Raw genomic sequence first — 25,896 nt, 5'->3', positions numbered from 1 at the left:
GAACATTTACCACTTCCACCAATGCAGAACACAGACAAATTCTGTACACACTATGCATGCCTATGGGGTTTTTCAGCTTCTAAGATGTCAGCAAGTGCAAGTGAACCACAGGTATTTCAGTTTGCAAAGTGAAACGACCTCCAGTCACCCTGTTGGTGAGCTGGAATGGAGTCGTCTGGAAATGTAAAAGCTGTGCACCAAAGATTTCCTGCACATCCACTTATAATACGCACTTGAACATGTGATTGGAGAGTTTGATGTGCTGCAGAAAAATAAACTGGCTGCCTTAAGTTGGGAAGTTGTATAGTTGACCACAATTACTTTCTTACTGACGCATTTGTCACACACAAAGTACATGAATTCACATACTTGCCTGCACTTAAGTAAGAATGATATGCTGTGTGTGTCTCGCAACCTCTTTCTAGTAATTAGGGCAACCTCAGGTATTTGGACAGACATAGAAATCCCTACACACAACAAATATGTGGTTTTACTTTTCCAAATATGGGTAGAGGTTTAATTCATATTTTGGTCACTCATGCATTACAGTATCTAAGTATTTTTAGTGTGTGATTTAAGGTGTTTACAGTAGTTTAGTTTAGCCTTGCAAAGTCAGGAGTGTGTATTATTTTTATGTGATATACTTTCAAGACAAAGTATGCATGTGTAATAAAACTATTAGGATGAAAAATGTATTTCAAACTTCATAATAGATAAAGATATATTCAGATAGGCTAGTTCAAAAGAAAAAAAAATGCATTAAACTTAAAGAACTCAATTTAATACGTTGTTTTTAGTTGCCGTGGTAATTTCATAGCATTTTTGGAAGAGCTGAATTGAAAGCACAATATAACGATTACCCTGATTTGTTCTGAAGGTACCCCAGAGTTTATGGCTCCAGAGATGTATGAAGAGAAGTACGATGAGTCCGTAGATGTCTACGCCTTTGGGATGTGTATGCTGGAGATGGCTACCTCAGAATATCCCTACTCTGAATGTCAAAATGCTGCTCAGATCTACAGACGGGTAACGAGTGTAAGTCCCTGTTCAGCACCTACCTTTGAGATTAATAATACTATTATTTTTTTTCTGAGTTTCTCCGCTGAGCATTTATATCATTCTCGGGTCACAGCCTTTTTGTGTCTAAAACTTCTATTCTGTCTGCCAATCCTTCAACACTTGTTTACTGACTGTTTTAATAAGTTAGGCATGAGCTGCAGGAGATGCAGTCATATGATCATGTTTTTTTGTTTTTTTTGCACTGATTAGTCTCTTACGCTTATGCTCTCTCCCGAGATTTGGTTATAGCCTGTTGTACAGGAGACGGGGGTGGGGGGGGGGGCAGCACTATAGGACACTTTAGGACACTAGGAAGAGTCCTGCTGCCTGTATTTTCCCCTCCACCTGTAGAGAGCAATGTGGAGCAGGTCTGATCACATCTGTTTAAAAGGGTGTCTGTGGTTTGATGAATCTTTGATGAATGGCCTTTCAAGTTCTGTAGTTCCATCAAATTTAGATAGCAGTTTGTTCCTATGAGGAGGAAAAAACATGGGGCCACATGTGGAACAGGCAAAAAAAGAAAACAGATTCAGAAAGGAACAGATGCAATTAGACTGAGATCGGCTCTTAGTGCTACCGAGGCCATCAGACAGGCACAAGCACGCAGGCAGACAAGAGCCGTCTCCTTCTTTTTCCACTTGTAGATTGATTTGTGAACACTGACTTTGATGGGTAATGGACCAGCGCAATTTACTAGAAATCTCCCTTTCTCATTTTGTTTCCTTATCCTTTTTTAGCCGCTCAATCCTCCCTCATTTCTTTCTCTACTTTATATTCTTTCATCACATCTTCAGTGTCAGTTATTGTAAGGCTTTAAATATAATTGTAAAGCATGAGATCACAACCTTTTTTGTAGATTTGATTCATTTCAAACAAGGTTATTATTGCTCACAGATGAGTGTAGCATCCTCTTCAGCCTAAGCAAAAATAAATGTTATGGTTTTACTCATAATGGAAGGGGTGGATTTTTGGCTCTTATTTATTTATTTTTTTGAGAGGCCAGAAGCACACGTCCACCGTAAGTCTCTTGATTGACCACTGTGGTTACGATACAGCCATCAGTTACTACGTTAACTACACTAAAAACTCCCAACAGAAACCCCTCAAAGTACTATGAGCATGCTCTGATGGTTGTTGTACATGTATTCTTCCGCATCACACCCCCACCAACTCATCCTAGATTTGATGTTATTGTTGCACGAAAGTGCAGGGAAAGACAGAGATTTGGCTAGATTTCATCTTCATCAGAAATTCAATCACAATCAAATATCAGACCAATTAAGATTGTGTTTTGCATCTAGCCGCATGCTTGTTTTTAATTTTTTTAATTTAATTTTTTTCATCCAATGCTGATGCAACCTGGACATGAAAAACAACAACAACAATTAATTCACTTTATATGTATAGCGTCGGTTCACAACAAAAGTCATCCAAAGGCACTTTACACAGATACAAAACAAGTTCAATGCTCTGTAATTATAATCCAATTGAATGAAATGTATTATAATCTTTTTATAATCCAGTTCATCTCAGTTGAATACACTTTAGCTTCATATCCTTCAAATTCATTCAAAAAAACCTGCCTCACTACTCAGCAGACTCATCACACCTTCACAAAGCTTTGTTCTCCCTGAAAACTCCTTAATTGCCTAGCAGAACCAGGCTCACGAAGGTGCAACATCTTCCTTGGGTTGGATCTGGACATCATGAAGTGCACAACAAAAATATCTTTGTTTATCCAGTAGACTGTCCCCCTAAAAGTGGTAGCTTAGTGATAACAGATGTGGGTTTGGGTCTGGAAAGCAGAGGTGAGCTACTGTGGCCCCCTGAGCAAGGCCCTTAACCCCCCATTGCTCCTAGTGTAACTAGTGATGGGTTAAAAGCGTCTAGAGACAACATCTGTTGTATTAGACGCTATATAAATAAAATTGAATTGAATTAAAAGCACAGGACTAATTTCAGTGTGTTTTGTGGGAGGTATTTACTGACAAATAAAGATTATTATTATCCATCTTCCGGGGTGCTTAGGGGGAGAAGCTTAAGCAGGAAAGCCCAGACTTCTCTCTCCCCGGCCACTTCGTCCAGCTCATCTGGGAGGGATCCCAAAATGTTCCCCCGAGAGGGAGAGACACAGTCCTTTCGGTCACTACTCACAGCTCGTGACCATAAGTGAGGGTAGGAGTGAACAGACATAGGAACGTAGACCGGTAAATGGAGTTATTACAGTAAAAAAACGGTATGATTATTATTAAAAGGCTTGATGATTATGAGACAGTCAGTAGGACAAGAGAGGGACATTTTACGGTATTATTGTGTAATGAATTGAAAATGCTGTTTGTGTAACTGAAAGCAAGGAGTGTTTCTGATCATGGATTTGTTGTGCATATGTCTTTTTATACCTTGTTTACATGATTCATAGTCCTCCTCTCTCTGGAACATTCCTCCTTATCCCCAATTACCCTTATTTAATTCAAATTGAGCTTTCTTTCTCTCCATCCCTCCGTTCTTCTGTCAGACTTAATGCCATTACATCCTCTATCCATCCTAACTTTGTTTGGCCCTGGAATCTGTGTTGGTGTGCAACACAGAGAGAACCGGGGTTGTTATATAATGCTGAACTGCTGGTTAGCAGAAGAGAAACATGCCAAGAAAGAAAAGGAATAGCAGAAGGAAATGGTCATTTGCTGTTTTGCGTGTTGAGATTAACAGTCTGAGTCTCAGTTCAGACTAAAGCTACTTTAAAACTATTTTTTAGAAGGCATTTTTCCTCTCCAGTGCCCTAAGTACTGTAGGTAAGTGACTTATTTGACAGCTCTTAACTGTTGATCTCCAACAGATTCTTGTTTTTTTGTTTCCTGTGTTTTTTTCTCTAATATGAATTCATTGTTGTGAGACTTGGGGAATAAAATCGGATGCTTTCGATAAACACTCTACTCAGCTTGGAGATTTGACTTGCAATAACGACAAAGCATTCAACATATTAATATGAAGACAAATGTCACGTACTCCTACAGGCACGCTTAACCTCCTTTAAATAATATATACAAGCTATTCAGAAACCTTGTGGCAAACTTTGAAATAAGCTGGGACCTTTTTTTTTGGACTTAATTGAAAATACCAGAAATCCATTACTGATTAATAATATATCCTCCGAGCTCACTAATTCCATCTATTTTTTTCCATCCATCAAGCAATTATACTGAATTGTATAATGATCTGTCATGCTTAATATGCCTAATATATTGTATCAGTCAAACATTTTTACTCTTGGATAATTTGGCTTTTAGCTGTGCTTTTTCTTTTTCCTTTTACTTAATTGAGTTGCAGCTTATTTGACATCGAAACATTTTAAGTGTTATTTTGCCTCGGAAACTGCTGTTGGAGGTGATCATCCTTTATTGCTATTAGCTTTCCCTAATATACATTTTTAGGAAAAATACTGATTAATTCTTTACTTATTACTTTCTTATTTACTTATTAGTGGACAGTTTCACACCTCAGTTCCTCTGACCGTCAAATGCTCAAGGTGGACACTTAATTATCTGTTTATAGTTAATCTTGCAGTAAATTTTGCACTTTTTTCCTTGTACATTTTATGATTTTTTTAAATTACTATTTAAATGTATGAACACATTTTGAAAGATTATTGAAAATTATTTATTTTAATTTTAGATTAATGAACTGAATAACATTTTTAAGTAAGCGTGTCTCTGTTGGCAACATTTTTCAAGCTGGATTAAGTTTTACACCAGCGAATGTGATCCCTGTTTTTATGACCCAAAACACAAACAACACAAACACAAACACAACAAAAATTCAAGATTTGCTTAAAAAATATAACAGAGGGGGGAATAACTCTATATCTCTATAACACTAATAATAATAATAATAATAATAATAATAATAATAATAATAATAATAATAATAATAATAAATAACTTTATTTATCCGTTAGGAACTTCGTTTGTGTAAAAGCATCAGCATCAGTGCGTGTACAGTTAACATATGTAACAGGACAATACAAAAACAAACCACACAATCAGTGTTAAGCAACATCCATTGGGCAATCACAAGTACTGTTAAGACTTGATGCTGTAAACCATAGCATAGATAAAATAAGAGAGAACAAAGAGATAAAAATAAGTCCCCCATTAAGTGCATAATAAATACAAAACACTCTTCAGTTTTGTAAAGTTATTAGGATTTTTCTTTTTCTTTAAGACTTGAATGTTCAGATTGTTCATTTCAGTATTGAAGATTGTTTATGTGCACAAATATCAGTACAGTTTGTACAAAGATGAACTAGTAGAGCAACTAAACAACTGATTTATGAACTTAATCGTGGCTTATTATATTGACGACATGTATGTAAGTGCAGGATATAATTTCAATGTCGATGTAAATCTCATCTGTTCTCGAACAAGACAGACCTGAGCTGTGTTTGTTTCTTTTCCTGTTTCTCTTGTTGGTGTGCGTCTTTGAAGGCTTCCTTTTCTCAACGGCTCTTCTGTTTTGCTTTGCCAGGGAGTGAAGCCGGGCAGTTTTGACAAGGTCGCCATTCCTGAGGTGAAGGAAATTATAGATGGCTGCATCCGAACAAACAAAGATGAGAGGTGAGTCGCAGATAAAAACATAAAGCAATTTATGGGCGGGGTTTAATTGTACTTTGTAATTTTTTCCCAAAATGTTGTGGTTGTAAGTTGGACCACCACAACACCATTAATGTTTGACAGTTGCTTCATGGTTCTCCTTCTGTTCCCTATTTCTGTGGGTCTGCCGACACATCCAACATGCCTAATGTCTGCTGCATCACAAGCTTCAACAAAAGCTGCTTTTATTCTTCCCTTGTGCTCTCATTCCTTTCCTTTTATCTCTCCATTTTTCCCTAATCAAGTTACTGTGTTGGTGAGTGCTTGTCTCGCATCCAGGTGCATTTTTTATGATTAGTGGCGTTTTTTTGGAAGGCGAAGCTTACGACAGCAATGTCACAATTAGGAAGGTTGTCCTTAAATGACATGTCCTGATTCCCAACTGATAACGAAAAACCACGTCCGTTCTGTTAGCCGCTAAACTGGAGATCAGCTCACAATGCACTGCTTGTTTTGAATAGATTGGTTGTAGTAGTATCAAGAAGTGACTGAACATCTCATCTTTTTTCTTTTTGAACTTGCTGGCACCAGTTAAATTTTAGTGGCTCTCATTCTCACTTCACGGCTCTTGTCTCTCCAGGTATGCCATAAAGACTCTGCTGAACCATGCGTTCTTCCAGGAGGAGACGGGAGTCAGGGTTGAACTGGCAGAGGAGGATGATGGGGAAATGATTGCTATCAAACTGTGGCTCAGAATAGAAGACGTCAAGAAGCTCAAAGGCAGGAAATCATAAACCCGTACAACTAAATTTGAGCCTTACCTGTCATGACTTTGATGCGTAGCAGTGTCTCAAAAAGGCAAAAAAGGCCCGGCAAGGGAAAAAACAATCATAAACCTTACATTTGCACTATAAGGAGTTGCCTGACCTGCTACTTTTTACATGTTTGCAGGGAAATACAAAGACAACGAAGCCATCGAGTTCTCCTTTGACCTGAATAAAGATGTCCCGGAAGATGTGGCGCAGGAAATGGTATGTTTTAGCAGTAACGGGTCATCTTCCAGAAGAGCTGATGGTATGACATTGGCAGTAAAGAAGTATATGGTAAGGAAGGAAGGAACGTCAGCTACTTGTATGTCTTGTCTTAACTCAGGTGGAGTCTGGCTATGTTGCTGAAGCTGACCATAAGACCATGGCCAAGGCCATCAAAGACCGCGTGTCTCTGATTCGAAAGAAGAGAGAACAGAGGCAGCTGGTACGAGAAGAACAAGCAAAGAGAGAACTGGAGGCAGAGCAACAACAGCAGCAAGAGGCGTTCAAGGCATCCCACCCACAGGTTCGTTGGACTGGTACCTTGAGAAAGTCATGATTTGCTGAATATCTTGATCTGGCACTCCACGACCACATGGCCTGTGTTACAGTTTAGGAATGTTTCATAACAAATTCTAAATCATGTCAATTTAGAGGACTTTAGCAGCACTTAGAGTTCTGACTTTTGGCGTTACGCTTTATATTACAGTAGTTTTGACCTGAGCTTATGTTTGCACGTTGACAGGCAGAGACGGAAGAGACCGAAGTGGAGCAGCAGCAACTTCACTATCAGCAAAGCGGCATCTCTCACACATGTAAGACTAGAAACGGTAAACTAAGTTGAATTTGTTTTTGCACAGTTTGTGTTTTGCTAAGTTCTTTGAATACTGGATTGAATTAGCAGGATTGATTAAAACCCATCCTATATTCAGGAACTGTGCTCATCTGTGCTGTGTGATTTACTGTAAGAATAGTTTTGAGAAGTGATGGTCTTGACTCCGTTCCTTGTCAAAATATGACAAATGAAAGCGTCCACAGCCAAATACTTCCTGGACAGATATCAGTGATCACCATGAACCTGGGGGCTTAATCTGCCAGCGTTTTTTTGTCGACATACCTTTCAAATGGGAGGACAATTGTGAATAATTCAATTGTAATCTGAAGTTTTCTTTCCTCAGACTGTATATCATGGAAGATTTAAAGCTTCTCTTGAACTCCTTATTTGATCAATAAGACTGTTGTTCTGTAAAAGGGAGACCTAACAAACGCTACCCCTGTGTCTCCCTCAGCTGAAGGAGGTTTGGACAGCGGACAGGGTTCCTCAGTTTTCTCCTCAGATTCCCCTCACCTGGGTCACCTGAACATGTCATACAGCTGCCTCCCCTCCTCCCAGCCCCCTTCCCAGCCCCAGACCCCATACCCCCCAACTCCCTCTGCTGTCTCCCAGCAGCACCCGGGCTACACCCAGTCGCCGCAGCCAATGGTAAGTGATAACTCTGTTGAAGTTGCATGTCCCCTCTGTGAGAGCTGGCACACCGCTCAGATCACAGATGTGACGGGAATTGACTGATACGTTTGAAGTGAGTGCCTCTGTCTGTCGGGATGAAGTTTGCAGTGTTTGGAAGTGGACTGGGCATGTAACTGCTTGTATTTGTTGAAGTTAATACACAAGACGGCTCATGTAACATTTTGGTGAAAATAACTTTCAGTGTGAGAAAGAAACGTAGCAGAAGGTGCCGAACAGTTTTCTTCTTAACGCAACAAGGACTACAGTGTACATTTAACCTAATTTAAGAGAGACAGCAAAGCTTGTTAGTCAATATTTCTGTCATCTAATCCATCAGCCAGGTAATGCGCAGAATTATTTCTGAGAATTGATTCATTTTTCACTTAGTTATCCAGTAGAACCAGTGTAGTTTGCCGTCTTTCTTCACTTTCCAAGAATTCATGCATCCCTCTTTCCCACAGTCCTCCAATCTTATAAACCTCTTACTACTTTCTCATTCCCCAGCCCTTCTTGAGCTGTTTGCTAGGGTTCATTTAGTTTTTTGTTATTCTTCTAATTTTGATAATTTTATTTATTAATTTAAGTACTTTGTTTCATATTACTTATGTTAAGTATATTTCTTTGTTTTGATCATTTAAAACTTGTATTATTGGGCAAGTGTGTTTAGGTACGAGTATGAGAGTATGTAGTTGGTCATTCACAAATCTTCATATTTACCAAAGTTGCTGATCGACTGAAAACAAAGATACTTGAACTGATGCTCAACACATGACATTGTTTATTTAAAATACTTTCTACACTTTCTTCACAAAGTGTTTCTTCACACTCTTCACACTACTGAGCATCAACACAAAATATATGACTACAGTTTTTTCTCAACATTTTTATTCTTAATAGTTGTTGCTAGCCTTGATGGAAATGGCTGTCCCATGACATCTGGCTCTCGCCTGACTTCCAGATTAGCAGCACCCGACACTGATTCAGTTGTTGATCTGGGTGATTGTTACATTTGTGATTGATTAGGGATGGCTTCCTGGGGACAGTTTTTGAAGCAACACAGAATCTTTCAACATTATTTCAGCATCAAACGTTTTTCTTTTTTTTGAGCTAGAATAGTACTAAAAGTGACTTAATATATCTTATTAGAAGAGTTAATAATACATTCTTGATTCTTATGTAATGTGTTTATTTTCTATTTATTTATCTTTTTTGCGGTTTAGTCCTCAGTTTGTCTTTTATGTGTTTCTTTTGCATCATATGTTGATTTTTGTATGTTTGTATTTATAATAGTATAAACTTGTTGGAGGATGATACGCAAATGGTGTGCTCCATTGAAAAATTTGCTGTGGGGAAACAAATTCAACTGTTCCTTATGCAATAATGAGCCTCTTTATTAAATTAAGAAGCTGATTATTTCATTGGTTATCTCAGTTTCTTCGAAATCCCAAGTATTTCTTATAAAACTGAAATGTGAACCCATGTTATCATATTTTTTTTTTCCTCAGTTAATCTGAGTTTCTTGCATCCATCCTATTACTGTTACGTTCCTTTCTTTTTTTAGTAATAATCTCTATTTTAATATCTTTGTTTTTCATGTTGGTTCCATCCTCCTCCATCCCTTACCCCTGGCCTGCAGCCTGTATCACGCATCCATCGAGGTCGTAGCATGTCTATTTGCGTGCCCCCTTCCTCCTACTCCTTTTCACATGCTCCTTCACCCCTGGCCGTTCCTCCAAAACAGCCCACCACACCTCCTCCAGACCTGTCCTCCTCCACATCCCCCTTCATACCTCTCTCGGCTGAGAGGGACACTTTTGCTGGGCGCCTCTCCAAGGCCCTGGAGACACTCCTACCCCTTCACTCAGCCTCTTCTCAGCCCAGTGCCAGGCAGCGGAGGGCCAGCCTGCCTGCTCTGTTCTCCACCCCTGTACGTTCACAACAATTATCCCCAGTGGTGCTGAGAACCAAAGAGGGAAGAGAGAGACAAAGATGAGGACCATTGGTTAAACTAGAGTTGGTTTGTTTTTTCATCTAAGAAAAGTTGCTTTAAAGAAGAGTGTGCAGTTTCATTGCACATGGAAACCATACATGACAAGCTATCTAATATTAATGTATGTTAAAGACACAATTAGTATCACTCAAGCTGTAGTTACATAATTATCTGTCATGGGTTTTTATAGTTAAAGGTAATCAGAAATTCATATTTATTTGTTTCTTATAATGGAAAGTTAAGAGGCAATTTAGGGGGAAAAGTGATTTAGGTATTGATAATGCTGTTAGATGAAAGTATGTAGCAAGTAATCACTTTCCCCAACTCGGTGCTTTTCAAGTGATGTCTCAGGCCTGATAAATAGATGTGGAGCCCACGGCATGTTTTAGATTTCTCTTTCCATCACACCTACTTCACATGAATTAGAAAGCTTATCCAGAAACCTGATGAATACCAAGTGACTTGAATCAGGTGTGGAGCAGAGGAATATCTAAAACATGTGCGGCAGGGAATTCCTCAGAAGCAGGACCACAAAGCCCTGGTGTGCTTTCTGTACGTTATTTATTCAGACACTCAGACACATCAATCTCTCTTTAACTCTCTCTCTCCCTCTAGTAGGCCATCTTGTGATGGTATTAAATACAAACTGCGTGCCATGACCCTTTACCATGCTCCATTATGAAGGTCTAATACAATATGCATCTGCTATCAGAAAAACTGATTTCACATCACCTGAAACTGAAAAAGTGAAGATAATAATCCATAAAGTATTTCAAGTATGCAGGTTGATGTAACACGTTATTCTAAATGTAAACGAATCAGCACAAAAGTTGGTATATACATCCAGATAGTCGCTCATGTGCTCTTCAGGGTGTCTTAAATGTATATTTGATCTCTCTCTGTTTTCAATTTATCACTACGTCATTGTTTAAAGTTGCAGACTGCAAAAACTTGAAAAAAAAAAACAGTTTTCCTGGTTGCTGATGCATATAGATATTGTGAACCAAGCGCCAGTATTTGGTGATGTCTTTCTTTCTGTTCTCCATCGTCACTTTTATCCAGCTCTATCACGCTTTTTCTGTCTGATCTTTGTGTAGTCTGCCTTTCTCCCCTTACTTTAGTTGTTCCAGTATGTCATTCAAACCATCTAATGAAACCAGTTTTATGTATCTTTCTTACTAGTTTGTTTCATTACTTTTTCTACAGCTTTTAAGTACAATATGTCCCTTCCTAACCATGCTTTTAGTATGGAGGATAAATGTGTATCCTTCTTTCTGTTGGTTTATTTTTGAATTTCTATTGTTTTTTTTTATTTTATTTCAGTTTTTCTCCATTTCATGTTGGCTTTTGCTGTGGTTCTTTCTGTCATTCTCTTGAGTCTCATTCTCAAATCCATTGTATTTCATTGTCGCAGCAGCATTCAATGCCACATCCGTTCAGTGGAGGAGCAAGCTCAGGTGCAGGAGGCACAGGAGGGGGGATCCCTCTCCCAGCTTTCGCAGACCCCCCAACTATTTTCTTTCCGTCCATCCCTGAGCGCCCAGTTTCCTTCTCACCTCCTCCCATTGGGCCCCCAAAGGCTTACAACACCCAGAGGCGCAAAAGCACCTCCATTCTGGAGGCGCACACCCGACAATTCCAGCCGGCTTACACTCGTTACGGGAGCAGCCTCCACCCATTTTCTGGGATGGAAGGTGCTGAGACTCCCTCTCTTTTTATGGTCAATCCTGGTTTTGCAGCAGCTGCGCAAAGACTTGGTGTCGGGGAACCTTTACATCTCCCAGGACAATCTGACCCAAGTTTGTATGGCTTTAAAGACATGAGAGCCGAACACGAGGAAGCAGTGAGGCGACTCAGTCTGAATCAAGCTGCTTTATTGGACCATTATGAAGCAATGGCATATGGAGCATATCCCATGACTGCACACCAGCTTGGACACTTGACTTTCCATCATCAGAGGCAGGCAGCAGCTGCAAGTTTGGGCTATGATCCTGGTCCTCCATCTCAGCCTGGGTTCCTGCACCCACACATGATGCAAAGAATGACAGCACACAGCCCAATACCTACAACCTTACCCCCTATGGGTCCACCAGCTGGTGGCTCTGTTTCTTCTTCTTCATCAGAAGGATGCTATCCTCCACAGCATGCTTCCTCGTCCTCCTTCCCTATTTCTGCACCTCCAGTAATGGCAGAAGCTCCCCCGCCGGCTGGAAGTGTGTTCGACTTTCATTTAGCTGCAGCTGCAGCTGCAGCTGCTGCTGCTGGCGACCCAAGCATACTGGCTTCTAGACTTTACAGAGCTCGAAGGAGCTCCATGGACCTTCCTCTGGAGGACAGCTCTGGAACAGGATCCGGTGGCTCGGGAACATACACGCGTCTCCAGCCAGTGACAGAGGAGCTATACGCATACATCAGCCCGGAGCTGCCCTTACCTCCTGGAAGTCTGCTTCTTCACCATCCAGGTGTAACCACAAAAGACAGAAGCCCAGAACCCTCTAGTGACTCTCTTGCTTCATCCGATACAGGAGAATTCCAGTCGCCACCTCCCCCACCTGTCATTCCTGCCTTTGACTCCTCAGAAGCTCAGTCTATCCCTCGCTCATCCTCCACTTCACATTACGATTCACCAGGGGGAGTGCATCACATCGATCCCCAGGGACATCCACCTTCAGTGCAGATGTTTTTCCCTCCCACTCCATCTTCTGAGTTCCCGCCCGGGGGAACGTCATCCACTCAGCTGGAGTCTCTGATGCAGAGTGCCTGGGCCCGGCATGGAGGGGTGGTGCCAGCTCAACCCAATATGACATACCACGAGTCATTGCTGGCCATGCAGGCTGCTAACCCCCCTCTGGTACAAAGTTTAGATCTTACAAATACCCCCAGACCTCTGGGTCAGTTTTAAGATTAAACCACTCCAGTTGCCAGTTTGCAACTTTTGCCAAAGAAACTGCTGTTAATTGATGGATGATTTAATATTTTGAGTAATTTTTTTTCTCTTGTTGGCTTCAAATTGTTAGTATGTCATGTGTATATATATATATATATATATATATATATATATATATATATATATATATATATATATATATATATATATATATATAAAGATAAACATATATCTTAAGATTTATTTCATTGCAAAAACAGTTAAAATGTTTGCTGTTCTTGGGATCAAAAGATGACTTGTCTTTGCCTTTAATTCGAGAGAAAGAAGCCAGTATAATCCATCAAGTAACAGGAATCACTCCAAAGCAGTTGAATTAAATTGAGCCAGTAATCTGACCCAGAAGGAGTTCTACCAGTCCCTGTTGTTTTTATACCCTGCTGACCCAGGTCCCCCAGCTGATGCTTATTTGTCTCCCTGCAGTCCTGTTGTAATTTGAAACCCTTCCAGTCGTACCAATACCACAGAGAGAGTCTCATAGTTTACCATATATCACAGTATTTATCCCCTCCTACTATGGCTTTAGTCACTGCAATTTGACTGGAGACTTAACAGAGGTGGGTTTGACCCAGATCACATCTGGCAGAACATTTAATTTCAAGTCCAACATGGAATTATAACTACTTTATAATTGCAATCAAAGTGGTAGCTTTTGAGATACTCTCCAAGGTATAAGCTTTACAGTCTAAGTCCCCTCCTTTCTGTGATTTACATTGTGCATTTTATTTATTTTGTGCAAAAAAGTAAGTAATATTTTGTCTGTATGTTCATATATGAATGTATATGGAAAAAGTGTGTTTGTATGGGTATACTGTATCTACGGTATACTTAATTTTTGCTTGTACAAATCCAAAGTTAGATGGATCTTGAGCAAAGAGTTACTACTGTCAAATGTTAGTCATTTAGATCTGCACTTCAAAAACTGTAACTATATAATTGATTATTGAGATGATTTTGGAGCAGGATAAGCTGGAGAACTTTGTTGATTTGTACAGACAAACACACAGACATACAACAAAACTGAGGGGGCTTTGACAAACCAAGCAGTGTAACAATGTAGTGTCATTAATATTTGTTTCTTAGGTTCTTTTTGTTGTTTTGCATTGTAAATGTCATCAAACTTGGCTCACAGCCATTTCCTTATTTTAGGCTTATTTTATCCTCATTTCCCGCCGCTACCTGTGGTTTAAAGATCACAAATGATATCTGTTAAACCCTTAGAACGCTGATGTTATCAGTGTCACCTGTACTCTGATTTCGTTTTGCTTTCTGTCACTTCTCACTAGTTTATTTTAGTTTTTTCAGTCTTTACCTGTCATCATCTCTACCTTTGTTTCATGTTTTCCATCTCAACTTCTTATATTTTCTTTTCTATTAATTTTGTGTTCTGTGAAGGTTCTCACTTTTTTTTAACGATGCTGCCTGTGTTAGAAAACGGTAGGTGACAGTATGTCTGGTGCAACATGCTGTATTTGCATAAGGTTCCTTCACACTTGGTGACGTTGAGCTTCATGACAAGTACAGAGTTTCACACAGCCTTCTAAGGGTTCAGTCATCACTAGGGTTGGTTGTAACTGTCTGTTTGCTGCTGTCCTGTGGTGGTGTTGTACATTATTTGTAGACTTCAGGAAGGAACAGCACCGCCCAGCTCTGCCATAATCACACATGCATAACTCGGATATGAAGTTAATTACTATTATAGAACATGGAACAGAAAGGAAATATGCAATTTTTCTGACTTATTATTTGTTTAGCAGTATTTAAAAAAAAATGGCAGAGTCGTGAGAATGGGATCAGGATTACAACAGAGAATGCTTAGAAATCTCCATATTTATTTAGCTATTTTACTAATTATGATCAGTACTCCAGCTTGTAGACTGCAGTATGCAACATGCACTTATCACTGCCGGTCACTAACACCCTGCTCACACAGCAGTGCCATAGCAACGCTTAACAGTGGATGTTGTTGCCGTGGTGTGTCGTACTAATAAACAACCAATCAAATTTCTTCGAGCTGGCTCTTTGAAACAGTCCTGCCCCCATAAATGATTTCATAGATGAGGAAAAACACATCTGGGGACTTTGCCTTTGTCCAATATCCTCTCCCTTTTTTTGGGTGAAAACAAGCCATCAAATTGAATGGCAGTCAAATCAACCTTTGAGGTTTTTGCATATATGAAGTTCTTAAAATAAGATGAGAGTGTTGCTTTGTAGCTATCTGGTGTCCAAATCATGCGGCCTGTCATATAATATTGAGGCCAACTGAGATGACCAGCGTTAAGTGAATAAACATTAAATGGCCAAAGGCGTCATGTAATGACATCTATATTTACATTTCCTCATTGAATATCCTGGTAATAGATTTCAGACACTGTCATGGAAATAAAGTATCACATTTGACTATGACTTTTACAATCAGAAACAATTACTTTTTAAAATAAATTGTTACAGAGTGATTACCACAACGTACACAGTAGATGTAGTATATACGGTTTTCTGTTTTCATCCTGTGGATTGTTGTTTGTCGCCTGACAACTGTACATGCACATGTAACACAGGTGAATTCTCTCAGCACGAAGCATGAACAGAAATGTATATCTAACTGTTCAAAATCTGGGGTGCAGACATATCCAGCATTTAACCATCGGTTACCAACAAGTACTGGAAGTGTTCCTACCCCACTTGGGCATTTTGTCTCAACTCTTGTCCTCCTGTATCATCTATAATACATAGAGAGAGATAGTGAGTCTAAAACATGGTCCTGCAGCCACCTCACAGGGATCTCACACTCCCCACAATGTTGAGGAGGGAAATTATTAAATAAATGAAAAGCTCTTCTTTTTCCTTAAATTTTGCCTGATCCATGTCCTAGATCTCCCCATCTTTAGCTCATCTTCATTTGAGGTATTTTTTCTGATCATTGCTTGGTCTTTGGAAAGCTAATCCGCCTCTCCTCATGTAAACAACTTCATAAAAATGTTAACAAGTCTGAGAATTAAGAGCAGAAATCCTCCAGGCAGAACAGGATCAAAGCAGCATACACACGGTTCAAAAACTTTAAAGCTGACACAATGACATGATGTAAATGAGCAACGGCAACAGGCTACACAAATTCCTTAATTTACCATCATAGGCTTTTCCCCTCGTATATGGTTAAGAAAATGCAACTAGCAGCTTTTTAAGGCACAATAAAGGTTGTTTTCACCCAAAAGGTAGCATGGTTATCGCAAGGAGAGGGATGTGACATAGACCTCATATGCAGGCAAGCACTAGGTGTATTGTGTCAATGCGTAAAAAGTAAAACATTTTTCTCAACTTCTGATAGAAACAATGCTTCCGCCACAATTTACTGGACCTTGCAAATCAGTTGTGTAACGCTTGAAGTCCCCCCATTCACAGTTGGTGCTGCCAATATGAATGTGTGAGCAGGCGGTTATGGACTTACTTGCATGTAACAAAAAAATATGTATATATCCTACTTACACCCTGCCTAACCCCAGTACTGTGCCTGTAATGTTGGTGTATATGCATACATGAGGTGTGATTGTGCATATAACTGCTTGAAGTATCAGTGGGTATACCTGTTGTCTTCATGTATGCGTGCAAACACAAGAGAAGAATTTAAGTTAGAAGCTGATGATAACAGAAAGATCTTGTGTTTGCGCTCATGTGTGTTTTTGGTCATGAAGCTACAAGCATTTACTAATTGTTTCTTTTCTCTTTTCTCCTCTTGTTCCCAATCTCTCCTGATTTCTCGACTCCATCCTATGTGGTTTTTTATATACTTCAACATCGAATCTCTTCCTCTCTGGCTGCTTTTCTGTCCCTCTTTCTGTCCATCTATTTCGTTTTTGTTTGTTTGTTGTTTTTCTTTATAGCAGCAGGTTCAGGCCCCCACATCCCAGTCAAGTACAGGAACCCCTGCCACCCAGCCAACTGCTCATGGAGCATCCCAACAGGTAAGAAAAGGGGAAAAAAAAGTGAGAATAAAGGTACATTCAGTATGTGCCTTTTTTCTTTTCAAACCGAAGACCTTGTTTTATTTTTAAACCACGTATACTGTAGATAAATTACACACCTTCCTCCCTCCTCTTTGTGCACTTACTCAGAAATTATTACAAATCTGTTGCCCTTGCTTCAAGGTAATCTCATCAGCTGTAACTTCGTCTTTCTGAGGACACAAACAACACACACCCCTCTTATGAAGTAGTTTTGGCTCAAACCTGATTTTACTGGCACCTGCAGTTTAATGAGATCAAATATTTCCTGGGAACTTTTAATGTTTCCTTACATATTTTTTTTTAATTTCATACCATACCTTGTCTCTGTGTCCCTCTCCTCCAGGTCGTGTCCTCAAGTCAGAGTAGCACGTCTCTCCAAAGCCCCACTCACACAACTCTCATACAACAGGTTCCTGCACAGGTACACTCACCCACTCGAAGCTCACACCGGTTCTTTGGAAATAGATGCAGGAATGAAGTCAATGCTTTGGTAAATTCGCTAAGCATTAAACAAATATTAATATTTTTTTAGATCCTTTTCATCATGTGCTGTTAAAAGTGCATTTTCCCAAGCGTTTGAGTTTTGTACAGTTTAACAAAAAAGTACGTGGGAGTATTCCAGAAAGGAAGTTTGACAAATTCTGATATAAACCCCAAACTCCGGGTTTGCTTAACCTGAATCTACCAAACCTGGGCTGTCAGTTTTCACGACACTGTTTGTGAATCAGTTTAAAATATATATAAAATGGGGGGAAAAAAACGGGATAAAAATATATATATATTTGTGCCTCAGCATAATTTTAGTCTATCCTCCAAAGGGAATGTCATCATGTGATCAGTGACCAAGCCCCAGCCTTCAGGTGGCTGTGGACCTCAGGTTCAGAACCGATAGAGCTCTGGACCGGGGCATCAGAATTCCCAGCATGCACTACTCTAGAATGTAAACAATGCCATTTTGGCATTAGGGCTGAAGCGGGTGAGGAGGTAATTTCTTCACCGGTGGACAGTAGAAACGATGCCTAATCGCTGTTGTGCACTGGGATGCCAGAATATTATAAAAAGGGGAACAGATAGGGCTTTTTATCGGCTTTGTAAAGATCCAGAGAGATGAGATAAACGGATTTATGTCATAAAATGCTGATACATGAGAGAAGCTCTCGCCGAATTCAGCTGTGCGGTTGCAGTGGGCTCCAAGCACAACACCATCCTGTCTGACCACTACCCAAGCCTTCATATCAGGGTCATTTAATCTTTGTGAATGACTCACCTGCATGAAAACTATTTATCATAGACATATGAAATTAATGCATGAAGTGGTGCCTTACAACTTTCATCCACACAATAAACAGTCTAATTTATCCTGTGAAAAATTCCCATTAACATTTGATTCTAATTAACACACCAATTACATCAGCCTGCACTGACTGTGTTGGTGCTGTGCCTTTTATTTAGCCTTTTATTTTACTTGTGTTAATTAAATGAATGAAGTGCCACTTACCCGTCCAGTAATGATAAAACAATCCTTTGCTGACAGTTCAAAGCTGAATGTTGTTCACAAATCCAGGTCATAACGTCCATTTATATCCCTCCAAGCTTTTGTAATTTTTAAGAGAATCCCTGGAGTAGGACGAAAGAAGGTGGATCAGGTAGTCGTAGATGTCGGGGTATTGGAGGTCTGGCAGCTCCGTTGATGCTTTTAAAAAGTACTCCTGGAGCATTGCAAGGGTCAGTAATATTGAGTCTTTCATGTTTAGCAACATGGATTTTTTATCTATTGGGTTTAAATGCGCGGTAAACTCAGACGCTCTGAAATTCATGATTTCGGCATGACTTTTGATGAGCACAAGCGGTTCTCTTTCCTGCCAAAATGGCACTGTAAACAAAACAGGTCACGTGGGGTCTGGAGCTCTATATAACCTGAACAAAAGGCTAGGCTACCCATTCCTTAACATACTTTGTTGTTTTTGAGCTGCTTACTCTGCATTTACTTAACCTGTTAGGAGACAAAATCCACTTTCTGGAATACCCCCATTGCATTCCTCTAAAATGGGTCATATACTGTTACCGAAACATATTCTGTATGTTTTGGTAACTTTTTTATCCAGTGGTGGGAATCTGTCCTGCATATGTTAAGAGAATTGTGACAAACATGAATTGATAAACGCACAAAAGCAATGACATGTATGCATACAAACTGCAGACTTGTAAAAATTTATTTTTCTTTGATTTGAAACCATTTATGCAATTGTTTGTTTTTGTAGCATGTTTCACTTTGTTCCAGTTTAAACTTATTAGATCAATTTGTTTTGTTTTTTTTTCTGTTTTTCTTTCTGGCTTGCTCATGGGCATGCTGCCTGGTTTGTTTACGTTTTTCACTTTTTCTGTGTGTGTGTGTGTGTGTGTGTGTGTGTGTGTGTGTGTGTGTGTGTGTGTGTGTGTGTGTGTGTGTGTGTGTGTGTGTGTGTGTGTGTGTGTGTGTGTGTGTGTGTGTGTGTGTGTGTGTGTGTGTATGTTTGTGTACACATATTATGCGTCACGGTTGTGTGCGTTTGTGCGTATGTAGTTGTGTGACCTTAGTCCATTTCCCAGCGTAGAGCACCTGTATCTTTTGTACCAAGCTGCTCAGTTAGCGTTGGCTCAGGTACCAGTGTATTCTGCATTTAGTGTTGTATTGCTGTAGTGCAGTGTGTCCGTCCTTGTGCACAAGTATGTGTGTGTACGTGTTTGTACCCTTTTAGAAACGTCTTGTGTATCAGTGTGATTTGTTTTTGACGTTGTTTATGCTGAACAGAACACAGGCACCTTTTGAATGGACCAACTTGGTCATGTTTTTCTTCAGTATTTTTCCTCTGTGTAAACTCGAGAGGTGTCTACTTACCATCTGATGCAAAGCATGGATCACGAATGCACGAGCAAATTTTTGTGGGAATGAAGATGGGTGATATCTCCACTGTAAACATCACAAGGTTAAAGGGGATATTTCAGTTGGTCTGAAGCAGGATTATATGAAAATCATTCTGTCCATGAAAAGAAAAAAAAAAAACTATAACAGATACAATAACTATAAAATCAAGTGTAGTAAAATATGAATAAATACATGCACACCATTTGAAAGGAGTTTTTGATGAGTTAATAGTTGAATAATTAAAGATTTATCTGCAGTAGGCCACAGCAGTCTGCAGAGAATCAGGGAGGACTTCTGATGGGAGTCGAGGCTAACATCTGCTCAGACTAAAGGCCATAGAGGAGTGACTTTTTACCATCAACTAAAAACTTCATTCTTTTCATATTGGTTCGAGCAAATGCTGCAGTAATTCATTCAAAGTAGTATCTTTCCTCCCTGAACCTCCACTGCTGTCTACTGCAGGTGAAATAAGATCTCCTTCACACTATCCAGTACACACACACACACACACACACACACACACACACACACGCGCACACGCACACGCACACGCACACACACACACACACACATCACATCACTTTGTATACAAATTGTATACAAGACGAGATTGAGTACCTGGAAGGTAAATATTAAAAATAATAAGAAATATCACGATTGAATGCTGGTCTACAAATTGCATCAATCTTTTATTGTATTTTTTCTTGTCTTGTTGTAGTGATTCCAATTTCCTATTTTGAGATGGGACTACTGCATGTATCCAGAGATTATGTAGAAAACATGGTTGTAACTAACCTGAGGACCTGAGTTTGATATTTCATTTTGTAATCTGGATCTTTCTAAACCACACCTTCGTGTTTGATGGCGTCTGTCTATCTATAAGGCATACCGTTCTCTAGGGCTGTGCGATTAATCGATTTTAAATCTAAATCGGATTTTTTAATCAAAATCGATGTTAAAAAAAGGAAATCGGAAAATCGATTTTTTGCAGCTGGCTGCATTACAGACAGAGCTCGTCTAGTTTGGTCAAGAAAATTGTAAATGTTGTCACTTTACTAAACTCAAGGAGGATTTACAGTATCTTTCAGTTGCACTTCATTCCCAATAGGGACATTTGTTTGCTATTTTTCTTTAAAAATAAAGATAAAATATTTGAAACAATTTTTTTCATTGTCTTTTGTAGTTTTACCAAAAAAATCGAAATCGAAATCGAAAATCGGGTTTTCAGAGAAAAAAATCAGGATTTTATTTTTTTCCAAAATCGCCCAGCCCTACCGTTCTCTATGATATATATTTTATTTTATGGGATCTTAATTTACAAAAATAGAAATCATAGTAGGTTAAAAAGGCTTTACACTTGACGCTGAGACCGTGAACAAACACATTTTGTGTAAATGTAAAAAGTAAATTGATGTGTATGTATTTCCAAATATACTATATCCAGGAAACTATTCCTATCAAATGTCCATCTACTGTGCCCATCTACATTGTGGAAAGAATTTGCTTGCTCTCTCAAGGTTTTTAAAGCATAACCACTCACAGTCTGCAGAGTTTTGTGATTGCATGATAGTGTTGTGTGTTTAACACGGTTGTTTTGTCTCTGAATTAGTTCACGATTAAACGTGGAATCAGTGTGTCGTAACCTTTTCAAAGGAGTCCTCTATAGATCTCTAGAAGACTTTTTTTTACATTTAATGTCATATATCAAATAGAATATTCTTTTGGAGTTTAACATGATATAAGGCTCTTTAAGATCACTGTGCTTTGCTTGACACAACGTGTGGGTCTTTCAGTCTGTCCACATTCACGTCACTTCTGATCACTTACTGGCTTTATCCACTGGCTCATCCTCCCTGTGACATTTGTTCCACCGTGTTATCTCGCTTCCTCCTCTCACTCATCCTCGTCCTCACCTACCCTCTTCTTTCTTCTCCCTTTCCTTCGGTTTCTTTTCTCGGACCGTCCAACTCAGCCCAGTGTAGCTCCGCCCACCTCTGCCATTCCCTTGGCGGCCCTCCCTTCTCCATCGCCTTCTATTGCTGTTGCCATGCCGACAGTAATTATGGCCTCTTCTATCCCTCCTCGGCCAAGCCCCGTTGGGGTGGTTCCCACAATCATTTCCCCTCCTTCTCCTCCTCTTCCACCTGTGTCTCAGCCTTTGGCCACCATGGTGCCAATCATCAGTGTAGTCACCGCCCCACCCGATCCCCCCGTGGAAGCACCTGCCAAGGTACTGGTTCTGCTCACAGCCACCAAGTGGATGTTACCACTCCACTTCAGTATTTGTTCAAATAAGATTCTCTATTAAATACTTTTTTTAAAAGGTGGTTCCCATAATTAATTGAGTACTACTTATTATGAAGAAAAAAGAAATACATTGGTTTATCTGCTGCTACAGTCACCAGCCAGTGAGTGTGTATTGGGTAGATGATTGATTAGCAATCCAAAATCTTGAAATATAACAAAAGTTTTAACTTTGTACAAATCCAATGATTTGTTTAACAGCCAAGTTTGTTAGTCTTTTTGCTACTTTGTTCCTCGAGCTTTATAGAAGACAATACAGCTTTAATGAAATCTACTTTGACAGTTAAAACTTTCAGAAACACTTGAGGTAAATCTTTGAGTGGAAAAAAAGACAGAAGACAGAGTTTTGCTCATCTGCCAGGGATTACGGGGATCCCTAAAGGGAATAAATGGACTTGTGGTTGTGCAAAAGCGCACGTAGTGTTTATGTGTGATAATTAGATTAAAGAACCATCTATAATAACGTATTTTGTCTAATAAAAGCCTGTTACTTCAAGCAGTTTAATTAAATAAACACGCTGGGTTGTATTCAAAGAAATATAATTTTCAAAGAGTATAAAAAAAAGTGTTAAATTATTCTTAAACAGTAACCATGAGTTTCAAACCTATCATCTTTTATTTTAGTTTATTTCTATTGAATACCATATAAAGTAATGGTTTTGGTTTTTGTAGTTTTATATGGTAATACTTTCTCTAAAATGTGTAATTAAGTGAGACAAAAAGGAGATGGATGTTTTGTTCTGCTTGCATAATATTCATAGTTGGTTTAAAAGTTATTATTGCATAGCATTTACTGGTTTCACTGTTGGGTTGCTTGTTTGTCTTGGAGCTGGAATACACAGTCAGGGAGTAGTTGTTGGAAAAACCTCCTGAGTTGTTTGGTGGAGCCAGTGAAAAATGTAAAACATCTGTTGAAATGGCAGACGGAGCTTTGATTGGTCTGCAAACAACTGGAGCCTAATAGATGTAATTGATAACTGCCCAGAGATTTGTTTTTACAAGAAACAGTCTGAGTTGAACTGAGGTAATTCAGACAATTAGTTTTATTATTTCTAAATCAGCATTTGTAAACTTGCTCATAAGACAGTCATTTTCTTTGTTGGTGATACACCTCTTTGTATCCTCTCTTTGGTTATAGCTGTTCTTTATTTGCTCTAAATGTTTAATTTTCTTGTTTTTGTTGAAATTTGGCCCGATACTGTTGGGTTTTATCCAATGTGCACTCTTTCTGAATTGACCTGAGTTTTTACCATTTGAAAAAAAAGAAAAAAAATGCGCAAAGTCTGCTTGTAATTTATTTTTTTCTCATTTTGCTAGACTTTTCTTCATTTTCAGAATTACTTGCTGCATTTTTGCTCGTCACAATGTCCCTGGTGTCAGTGTCCATTATATCGGGTCATATTCATGTCTGTGTTTTTCAGTCGGCTTCCCAGTCTTCAGAGCTGTCTCAGTCGCAGCTACAGCCACCTCAGGTTCTCTCGTCTGTAGAGAGGTAATAAATACCTTCACACTCACTAAACCGATACCACACTCTTCAAATCCAGTTAGATTTTCCTGATCATGCCTGCAATTTGTGCTGTTTTCTCTCACTCTGAGCATGTTGACTTCTATTCGTCTTCTTTCTTTTCCGTGTGCCTTAGCGGCCACTCCGAGGCTTCGGGCCTAAGTGACGGCAATGAGGGAGGAGGAGGCGGTCGTCACGATAGTCGCTCCGCCAAAAAACATCAGAGACGCTCCGTGCGAAGTCGATCTCGTCATGACAAGATTTCCAAAGCAAAGCTCAACGTTCTCAATGTAATAACACATCTACCCTTTCTCCTGATGGAATATTTAAACCAGTAACTTCACAAAGTGAGCATATTTTGTCTCTTTGACAGTGTATTTTACTTTTTTAACCCTTGAAGATTTCCAACCTTGGAGACAGGGTAGCAGAGTGCCAGCTGGAGACTCACAACAGGAAGATGGTGACTTTTAGGTTTGACCTGGACGGGGACAACCCAGAGGAGATTGCCCAGATCATGGTACACACACATACCACTGTTCACAACTGCCCCTGTCACATATTTGCACAATGTGTGTCTCGTGGGAGGTTTGGCACTCGTCAGAGAATGAGCAGCTGCCTCTCATTTTCATCAAACTGTTTACCCATCACTGTAGGCTGGATGTCTTACAGATGGAGGGCTTTAAAGAGACACTTACATATTTGTATTTATTGTGCCTTTAAGCATAAGATGGTGGGGGGCGTACCATGCAGAATCAAATGCTATATCTTTAGAGAAGAAAAAAAGGCATAGTACCTGCTTTTTTTATGGATTCTCCAACATTGAAGAGTGTCTGTTGACATCTGAAATAGAAAAAGGGTGACTAACAATTAAATTAAAGCTTCATCCCATGGGAACATGCCAGATTAAAAAAAAAAAAAGGGTTTGTCTACTACAACAGAATGGTTTCTTTTTTGCTAATACTGTACGCTACTGTAGTAGTTCTTTATTACGGCTGCTTCATGTTTTAAATGTCAGCACGCGTGTAGCCTGATCTTTGTGATCCAGAACCACTGAATACAAATAATTACTGTGCTGCGATCCTTACGCCCTTCACCGAGTTTATAGTTTATAGTTTTATTTGGATCCCCATTAGCTGCAGCAAAACTGCAGCTATTCTTCCTGGGGTCTCTGTGTCTTCACCTGTTTCCCACATAAGCCAGAATGTGTATCTACAGTATGTGATATGTCTCTGTCTGAATGTGTCCAGGTCGAGAGTGAGTTTATCCTGGAAAGTGAGCGGGAGTCATTTATCGAGCAGGTCAGAGAAGTCATTGAGAATGCTGATGAGAAGGGTCTGGAAAGAGACACAAACAGTCAGGTAAAACAGTCATTCTTTCAGGGTTTTTTTTATCTAATCTTTGTTGCTCTTGCAGGTTTGGGAGTTTGTGCATGGCTGACTTTGATTTAAAAAAAAAAAAATGAAAACGTTAAAGTGTTTCAGCTAGGGCTGAAACGATTCCTCGAATAATTCGAGTAATTCGATTACAAAAAATGATCGAGGATTTTTTTCTGCCTCGAGGAATTGTTTAATTTATCTATTTAGTTTTTTTTTTTTTTTTTTTCGTTTAATTTCACCAGCTCAAAGCAGGTATTACGCCCGGACTACATTTAATGCGACACAACGCGCTGCCGCCGCGCACGCAAAGTTAGAAGAAAGAGACGGCGGATATGTTTGGTTTTAGTAACATCATGCTCAGGCAATGAGTCTGCAATGGCCCAGACGGGAGACACATGTAGCTCAGTGCTTAACTTTTATTTTTAATCCACTCTATATTCTTCTGGTTGTTCTCCGGTATGTTCCCCTAAAGCCTGAATTATGGTTCCGCCTTTAATCGACGCCTACGGCGTAGGTTTTGCGTTGTTGTAACGCGGAACCATAAATCAGCCTTCACCCGGTACATACATAGGTTTCTTTAAACATCTGTTCCCGCTACAGTTTTAACTAAAAGAAAATGTGCTCCAATACAGCAGGTCTCATAATTTTATTTTGAACACTGCCAAAACTCTAACTTAAAACGTAACTAGAACTTAAAATTAGTTTGACACAAATGAAAGTTAAATTTTAACACGTGGGAAAAACACCTAACATTTTAAGTTATGTCTGATATCAGGTGTAATGGCATTTTTAGGTTAGAAATAAGAATATTTCTTGGTAAGATCCTTAGTTATTTGAGTGAAGGCAGTGAATTTGGTCAACTGGTGTAAGTTCAGGGTTTTTAAATGCATAGCCATGAACCTACTGTA

General features: G+C 39.4%; 1 protein-coding gene across 9 annotated transcripts in view; it reads left to right on the top strand.

Moving 5' to 3' along the window:
* wnk1b (WNK lysine deficient protein kinase 1b) overlaps positions 1 to 25,896 on the top strand; it is a 91,140-nt gene that overhangs the window by 44,542 nt on the left and 20,702 nt on the right. For 6 of the 9 annotated variants that reach the window (XM_061714495.1, XM_061714492.1, XM_061714491.1 and 3 more), the window contains exons 5-20: positions 878 to 1,035; positions 5,584 to 5,672; positions 6,289 to 6,428; positions 6,600 to 6,679; positions 6,801 to 6,983; positions 7,203 to 7,287; positions 7,747 to 7,940; positions 9,601 to 9,891; positions 11,369 to 12,805; positions 16,777 to 16,857; positions 17,243 to 17,320; positions 21,777 to 22,034; positions 23,530 to 23,600; positions 23,749 to 23,902; positions 24,013 to 24,129; positions 24,860 to 24,970. In XM_061714495.1, coding sequence (XP_061570479.1) covers positions 878 to 1,035; positions 5,584 to 5,672; positions 6,289 to 6,428; positions 6,600 to 6,679; positions 6,801 to 6,983; positions 7,203 to 7,287; positions 7,747 to 7,940; positions 9,601 to 9,891; positions 11,369 to 12,805; positions 16,777 to 16,857; positions 17,243 to 17,320; positions 21,777 to 22,034; positions 23,530 to 23,600; positions 23,749 to 23,902; positions 24,013 to 24,129; positions 24,860 to 24,970 — 3,527 coding nt within the window. The remainder of the gene's footprint in view (positions 1 to 877; positions 1,036 to 5,583; positions 5,673 to 6,288; positions 6,429 to 6,599; positions 6,680 to 6,800; positions 6,984 to 7,202; positions 7,288 to 7,746; positions 7,941 to 9,600; positions 9,892 to 11,368; positions 12,806 to 16,776; positions 16,858 to 17,242; positions 17,321 to 21,776; positions 22,035 to 23,529; positions 23,601 to 23,748; positions 23,903 to 24,012; positions 24,130 to 24,859; positions 24,971 to 25,896) is intronic. The other 3 variants (XM_061714494.1, XM_061714493.1, XM_061714497.1) reach the window with 3 other exon arrangements.

This window comes from Cololabis saira, chromosome 23, assembly GCF_033807715.1.
Source record: "Cololabis saira isolate AMF1-May2022 chromosome 23, fColSai1.1, whole genome shotgun sequence".
Classification (NCBI taxonomy): Eukaryota; Metazoa; Chordata; class Actinopteri; order Beloniformes; family Belonidae; genus Cololabis; species Cololabis saira.
This window is presented reverse-complemented; position numbering and strand designations above follow the sequence as displayed.